The sequence below is a fragment of the Pyrus communis genome, chromosome 7, assembly GCF_041283825.1.
Source record: "Pyrus communis isolate YQ-2024b chromosome 7, ASM4128382v1, whole genome shotgun sequence".
Classification (NCBI taxonomy): Eukaryota; Viridiplantae; Streptophyta; class Magnoliopsida; order Rosales; family Rosaceae; genus Pyrus; species Pyrus communis.
In genome coordinates, this window is record NC_142571.1 from 11,348,066 (window position 1) to 11,356,032 (window position 7,967).

The 7,967-nt window shown below is 36.9% G+C and overlaps 1 protein-coding gene across 1 annotated transcript; it reads left to right on the forward strand.

The window, feature by feature from the left end:
• Positions 1-1,436: 1,436 nt before the first annotated feature.
• Positions 1,437-7,646, forward strand: LOC137734109 (putative protein S-acyltransferase 14). Its single transcript, XM_068473394.2, has 7 exons — positions 1,437-2,054; positions 2,414-2,633; positions 2,763-2,854; positions 4,590-4,713; positions 4,805-4,890; positions 5,743-5,808; positions 7,092-7,646. Exons 1-7 carry the CDS (start codon positions 1,845-1,847, stop codon positions 7,215-7,217), a joined length of 924 nt encoding a protein of 307 aa, XP_068329495.2. The 5' UTR covers positions 1,437-1,844; the 3' UTR covers positions 7,218-7,646.
• The last annotated feature ends 321 nt before the right edge of the window (positions 7,647-7,967 follow it).

A 7,967-nucleotide genomic window follows, 5' to 3' on the forward strand; every position in this document is an offset into this window, starting at 1 on the left:
TTTCCTTTTGCTTGTCTCTGAAACCCTAATTTTTTTTCCTTTCCCATTTTCGCATCTCTCTCTGCTTGAGCCGGTTAGCCATTCTGTGGACATTTCGTCTTTTTGTCGTCGTTTTCACTGCTTGCTATCAAAGGTTTTGTCTACTGCTTTCTAATTTTTCAATCGTTATTACTAGTTTAGACTAAAGGGTGAAAGGAGAGAGATTAAGGCATTAATTTTAAAACTGGAAATAAAGCATGTGAATTCAGAGAGTAAAATCATTTGTTCCAGACTAAGATTTTAAAAGGCGCTAGGCGCTAGTCGGGTGGCAGGCATATGCGACTAAATGGGGCCTAGGCGGATTTAGTTCAATTGATTATATAATATGAAAATAGGTGCTATTTACAGTATAAAAAACCTATACTTTATTGAGAATTTGGGAAAGTTAAGCTTAAGCCATCATGGTATGGGCATCATCACAGACTAAACAAAACCAAATTCAATAATTCAATAATCTAAAATTGACATCATCTTTCCGTACAAATTAGTCAATGATTCAATGAATCAATACATAAAAATGGAATTGTACATCTAGAATTCAGCACCATTCAATTGTAGCATGAAGAAAATAAAAGATTAAAATCTAAAAAGAAAAAAAATTGGAAACCCGCTCACAAAGTTTGAGAATGATGTATAACGAGCCCAAACGATGGCGTGTGAGAATCTAGGCAACATCAACTAGAAGGGATAGTGCAGGTAGAGTTAGAGTTGGCACGAGCAGATGCAAGAAAGAGAGAAAGAGATAGAGAGAACGTGTCTGTGCGGAGACGTCGCCTAGCCATTGCCTAATCCGCCTAGCCCCTATCCGATTTTTCTCTACGTTTTGGCCTAAATTGCATCAGTCCTCCACCGTCCAACACCTAGAGGCGCCGCTTAAGCCAATTTTTAGAATAGTGGTCTAGATTGATGACCACTTTCTAAATTTATGGATAATGACGAAAAAAACTTTTGCTCAAATTATCAAGCTATTGTTGTCTCCTCAAGAGTAGATTATAGTTGTTAGAGTAAATTGCAACTTAGGCTAAACCTAAATCTTTAAACAGTAAAATCTCGGCCTAAGATTTCTATTCTATCTACCAAAATTATAAATATAAAAACCATTAAATCCAAACCATACCATACGTTAACCATCGTGGGGTGGCCCTGGTGGATGGGGACAAATTTCAGGTCACGTCTTGAGTTCGATTCATGATGCTGGTGAATCATACAATATTGTCTTGAAGAAACTAAAATGATTCATTAAAATTTTTCAATCTGCACATTCGCCACCAGTTGGTCCCGTTTTTTAAAATTAAAAAACCATACCATACGCTAAGGAAAAAGAAAAAAAAAAAGAAAAAAGAAAAGAAAGAAATCATACCATACGTTAAGGGGGAAAAAAAAAAAAAAAAAAAAAAAGGAAAATTTTAGAAGAAAAAGTCTTATTTTCTTCTTGGTTTTTTCCAAAGCTCATCTTGTCTCGCCCAAAATAAAAGAAGAAATATATAAAAGAAAAAACCTCGTCTTTGTCTCCGAAACGTGGATTTCAATTTCACACCCCACCTGGAATCTCACCTCTAAATCCTTTCCTTCCCTAAATTTCGCTTCCAAAACATCTGAAAAAATTGCAAAGAAAAGTAGAGAAAATATTTCTTGTTTTTCAAATTACTGTTTCCCACTGTGTTATGCATTTCTTTGAGCTTGTGCCTCCAAACCACCAGCTGAATCATAAACCCTAGATCACACCCAGCTCCTGCGAGATCGAACAGAGAAAAAGAATCATTCTTTATGAATTTTCGGTATTTTTGAATTTTGAGTGATATATTATGCATAGATCTGGAGTGGCCATGGCTTGGAACGTGTTCAAGTTCTGCACAGCTTTGCGAGGTCTGGGCTCGGTCATGATCCTCCTTGTTCTTGGGGTCGTCGGTGTCACATATTACACTGTCGTTTTGACCAATTATGGCCCGGCTTTGTACGACGGCGGCCTTGACTCTCTCATTGCTGTTGCCGTATTGGTCTTATTTCATTGCTTGGTAAGCGTTCTTCGAAAAACTATTAAATTTTGGTTTTTTTTTCAACAATTTTTTTTGTGGGGTTGTTGGGTTTTCTGTTTAGAGATTCTGGGTTTTAGAATCTGTGGCTTTTGTTTTCGAAAATTGGGTTTTTTGTGCTCGCAGTAAATTTGTAAAATCTGCTATTTTTTTTCTTGCTATATGTTCCAAGAACTTTGAAATTACTTGGAGGTTGTAGTTTCTAGAAATTCTTTAGCTCTCGGGGGCAAATTGGTGTGTGTATTAATTAATGTTTAGCTCAAAGCAGTCAAGATATGGTGTCCGATTAAGTGTATAAGAGAAAATTAAGCTAAAATTTGAAAACTTGTTTAATGTTGCAGTTGGTGATGCTATTGTGGAGTTACTTTTCTGTTGTTTTGACGGATCCGGGGGGTGTGCCACCTAATTGGAGGCCTGCTGTGGATGAAGAGAGAGGGGAGGCTGACCCATTGACTGGGTTGGATTTTAATGGTTTGCAGCCTGACCCCTCTAATCAGAGAATCCGGTATTGCCGGAAGTGCAACCAGCTGAAACCACCTCGTTGCCATCATTGCTCAGTTTGTGAGTCATCATATCTTTAGTGTTTTTATTTATTTATTTTCAGTAAGATACGTTAGCGATATTTTATTTTGCTTTGTTATATTCCTTTGTCTTTAAATCAGAGCATTAATTCTTTATTCCAACTTTCAGGTGGGCGGTGTGTACTGAAAATGGATCACCATTGTGTATGGGTTGTTAATTGTGTTGGGGCCTTAAATTACAAGTATTTTCTTCTTTTCTTGGTAAGTTTGTTTTCTGTGTAAGCTGAAATACTTTTCAGCATGAGATTATGTTTGAATGAGTTAGACTTTATTCCAACTACCGAGGAATCCATTTTCATAATCTTCTAACATGCCTTATTTATGTTTTCTCTGACCCTATCCTGCAAATTTTTATTTGATGATCCTGTTTCCAAGGACTATTCAAAATTGTGTTTTAGCTTTATTCTCTGAAGTTATGAGACTTATAAATGATTATGAGTAGTGATACTATGAATCTGGGATAGTCATGCTGGTAGTATAAAGGTACTTGCATTTAAGTCATGTGCCCTAGTTGGGAGCACTTGCAATAACTTTATTTTGATTAGAGGTTAAGGGTGTTGGGGCTTGTTTTCATTGTTCCCAAAGAGAATTGGGTGACCACTCTGATGTGCAGCCAGTGTTCTTAAAAATTCAGGCAGCGCCTAGGCGCTCAGCGATAGAGCACCGCCACTACTAACTCAAAATCGTTTAGGAAATTGGCGAGGCTATTAGGCGGCCACTTTTTTGGGAGGAGGGGGGGTTGGGGGGCTAGGCGTTAAGTGGTCACTGACTGGTTCTGTCACTTTAAAAATGTTGCGAGGTTCGGGTGGAAGAGTGACTGGGTGGGATGAGTCGGGTCCTTGCTGCCCGACTACTGCCTAGTGACTTTTAGAACCATAGTATTTCATGGAATGTTAACATGACCACTGATGGTCTTCTGAATCCACCATAAGGGTAAACTGTGTTTTCCTTGTGGTAGATAACTCATACCACATGCATCACACCATGAAGACCATATTCTTAATAAGGAACTCCCTAGTATAACTTTTGGAATAGTTGTTGGATTATAAAAAGTATAACCTTGTGAATATTGTTTCATAAATTAGGAAATGGTTTTCGACTGCAGGCTAAGTTGATGGTTACAAAATTTGATCAAAGAAAATAATTTGAACAGATGAACTTAATTTTTGTTTGTATGGAGTCTATGGACAGGGAGTTGCAACTAAATCCAGTTTTCTTTATGGTTTAGGGTTAATACACACAGACAAATAGTATGATTATCCTACTTTACTAACTTATACCATATCAATGTGGAAATTATATCATTAAAATTTCTAATAAAAAACCGTAGGATTTGATGCATGGCAATGCTAAATACTTGCTATTCTGTAATTTAATTTATTAAAGAAGGAACATAATAGTGTGTGTGGAGCATTATAGTATGCTAATTTCTGATATGCATGAGAATTTATTGCTTTTAACGATATGTAGTGTAGGTCAGTGACTTTAGTGAAAAGCTTTAGATTGGTAGAAAATCTGAACGCAGTCCCTCTTTGTTTCAATAATAAAAATTTGTAATTTATTCTTGAGCTTTAAGAATTCAAGAAACTTTTACAGTCTTCTTAAATAATGCAGTCACTCTTTGTTTCGATAATAAGTTATTTGTTCTCAGTCTGGTTGGTACTGGTAGTAATTGCATATTATATTCTAGGAAATTCCCTGGATAACTTGGAAAGTATGTTTTAATCTTGTTTGTGGGTCAGTACGAGTTAGTCAGCTAGATGGTAAATTGTTTGGATTGTTCTGTCAGAAACTAGTTCTTGCGCATGTTTCCATGTGATTTGCTTTACCTTGCTAAACTATCTACTTGTGGGATTTCTGAATTAATAAGAATTCCCATTGAATAAATTTTATATTTAGACTAATTTCATGCCTTTTTTTTTTAATCTGAATGCAGTTTTACACGTTTCTCGAGACAAGTGTTGTAGCATTATCCTTGCTGCCACATTTTATTTTGTTCTTTAGCGAGGGAGAAATACCTGGAACACCTAGCACCCTTGCAACTACCTTTCTTGCTTTTGGTATTATCTAAATTTACCTATTTCTTAGTGGTATTACCTACAAAGCGGTTGGTATCTGCTTAACTAATGAACAGTGTTTCTTTCTTTGCAGTCTTGAATCTTGCGTTTGCATTAAGTGTTTTGGGTTTTCTGGTCATGCATATATCATTGGTGGCTGCAAACACCACAACCATTGAGGTAATGTATTTTGCTTCAGTCCACAATTTAACTGGGGATTTCCTTGTGCTTATATCTTAACGATATCAATGAGGTGAGGCTCTTATAGAAAGATTAGACGTTTGATATATAGTTCGGGCTCCTTGCATGGCCTCTATTATAGGAGAATGCTGCTTTCCTTGATTGCAATATCACATTTTGCTGGAGGTCCATAGATTGACATCTGTCAACTTTAAATTATGTCACCTTTGTTTTAATGTTTGGGCCATGAGCAGTGTTGGCGCTAGGCAGCTGGCCACAACCACGATTAATCCCTAGGGTTTAAAAAATAAGAAAGGGTGCCTAGACATGCCTAGGCACCTGCCTAGCCATTCGCCTAAGTCGCGGCTCTCACTTAGATAGATAATAGACTACCTCCATTTTGCATTTTATTTTTTCAATAAATTGTTAGAGACTTGTTGGATACTTGGATGAACAATCATTATATGCTTGTTCCTCATGTTTTCAATATGTTCCAGTACTTTATAATTTATGTCATTCTATTTTGCAATTTATGTATCCCAATGCAATTATGTATTTTTGTAAGTATAAGTAGACATTTGCTTATATGTTATATAATAAATTAATTAAAATTAAAAAACTGCCCAGGCCCCTGCCCTCCACCTAACTAGCGCCTAGCGCCTTTTAGTAATTTGGCCATGAGCAATGTGGAAAATCTAGTAGTAACTCACAGATTAGGCTTTTTCATACAAACATATAAGTAACTCCATTGCTCAGTATCTTCTGTTTGGGGTTTTAATACAATGGCCTTCCCTAGGGGAAAGGAGTTTCGGTGTGGAATTACGTGCTGATGAAATTTTTCTTTGTGATCAGGCATATGAAAAGAAAACCTCTCCTAAATGGCGCTATGACCTTGGTCGAAAAAAGAATTTTGAACAGGTTGGTAAAATTTGCGATACATCATTATACTTCCTTTGTTTTCTTAAGTGCATATTTTACAAATAACCAACATGCTGCGTTTGTAGTTGGTTTTGAACTCACAAGTTAAAATTCCAAAGTTAACATTTGCTTCAGGAGGAATGAAAGTTTTGATTTTCTATAATAGTATAGAATAGTAGAGATCATTGAGCCCGGAATTATTTGGCATTTTGTTGAAGCCTCAGAACACAATTCTCTGCAACAGACAGCTAAACACGTAAATTCATTAGTGCCTGTTTGGTATCCTACTAAAAAAATTCATAATTTTCAAAAATATTTCTTAAGACCATCTCTTAAGAACAGTTTTTTGTACCAAAACTTGTTTGGTATGAGACAAATTTGTTTTCAAGTTATAAAAATTTAACAAAAAATAGGCCAGCAACTTCCTGCTGGAGCTGACGTAGGGAATTTCCTCATTTCTACTGGTGCCCAAGGCAGAGGACCTAGAGAGGGACAGAGAAGATTGGAAGGGATCAGGGAGAGAGAGGAAGAGAGATAAGATAGACGAGAGAGAGAGAGAGAGAGAGAGAGAGAGAGAGAGAGAGGAGAGAGGAGAGAGAAGGGAGAGAGAGGAGAGAGAGGGAAGACATAGGAGAGAGAGTGAGGATGGAGAAAAGAGAATCTGAAGAGGGAGGAAAGAAGAGTGGGCTTTTAATCTTATAAATTCTAAAAACAGACTTTTTATGTTTTCATGAAGTAAGCTACATTTTCAAGTTGGTTTTGAGTTCAGTTTTTCAAAATGCCCTACCAAACAAGAATTGTCGGCTTAAGGATTCAAAAACTGTTTGTGTTAAAAAAATTGAATTCAAATTGAATACCAAACAGGCCTTAAGTTTTCCCTTAGTTTGCAGATTATTTACTCTTAGAAGAATATTATACTGATAGTTTCCTTGGTATGTGGATATATCATGAATAATGCGGTGTAGCATTGATAGTAATGGCATATGCACTACATCTTACATTTTATTCAACTAATTTACTTCCCGATTAAGCAAAGGGTCATCAAGGTCTTTTTCAAAACAATTGTTATGTTAGTACATGGGTAGGTTGAGTCCAGCAATGGGCAAGTTAAATTAATTTCTGTTTTATCCTGCCCGGATTTGAACTCCTGACAGGATATTTTTCGTGAACAATACCGTTTGAAATTGTCTTTAATCTATTATCTTTGTGATCGTGGTTTTAATAGTAGTAGTAATTGTCAGTGTGTACTCATACAACTGGAAATTCTGCTATTTGCATACCAGGTGTTTGGGACAGACAAACGATACTGGTTCATCCCCGCTTACTCGGATGAAGATTTACGGCGGATACCAGCACTTCAGGGTCTTGAGTATCCATCTAAGCCGGAGTTTGATTCCCAAGAGTTCTAATATGTTCGACATGTCACAACACTTTTCCTTGTAACAATAGAGAGAAGGAACATCCACAACCAGCATGCTTTGCAGTTATAACTAATCAACCGGCTTGCGACAAACTGTGGCTCATAACTTTTTGTTCCCATGGGCGTCTTCTTGTAAGCGAACAGTTAGAGAGAGAGAGAGAGAGGGCTCGTTATCAAGAGGCGAACTGAGAAGAGCGGTTATGGGTTGCGGTGTTGCAGAGAAGTGGGAATGGCATATGACTGACTGATGTTTATTGTATGTGCTAAATATGTAGTGGGCAATTTGGGAACTGTAACATAAGGGAGATGAAACTTTGATGTGGTGGTTTGATGATGTTCCTCCTTAGGTTTGTTGTACCATTCATTGAAATTACAGAACCCAATCAAATGTGATATGCATGGGAAAAATCTAACGTCATACTGAATTTTTTTTTTTTTTTTTTTTCATGTATATTGATTGATATTCGGTATCTTATAGACGGAGGTTTCTGGCGTTACACTCTTGGTCAAGGATTCAATGACCAAGCTCTAATGGTCGAAAATCCATGCTATTACACCATAGCGTAATAGAACTTCTTCCACTTCTGGGCCTCATCTTTCAGTCTCCATTTCTGAAACCTTCTCTGCCATATATTAGGAATTCCTTATAGACATGCTTGTGGTTTTAGCTCGAGTTGCAAGGGAATCGTTCAAAAATTAGGGGGAATATGACTTGTTCATCAAAACCCTAACCCCAAAG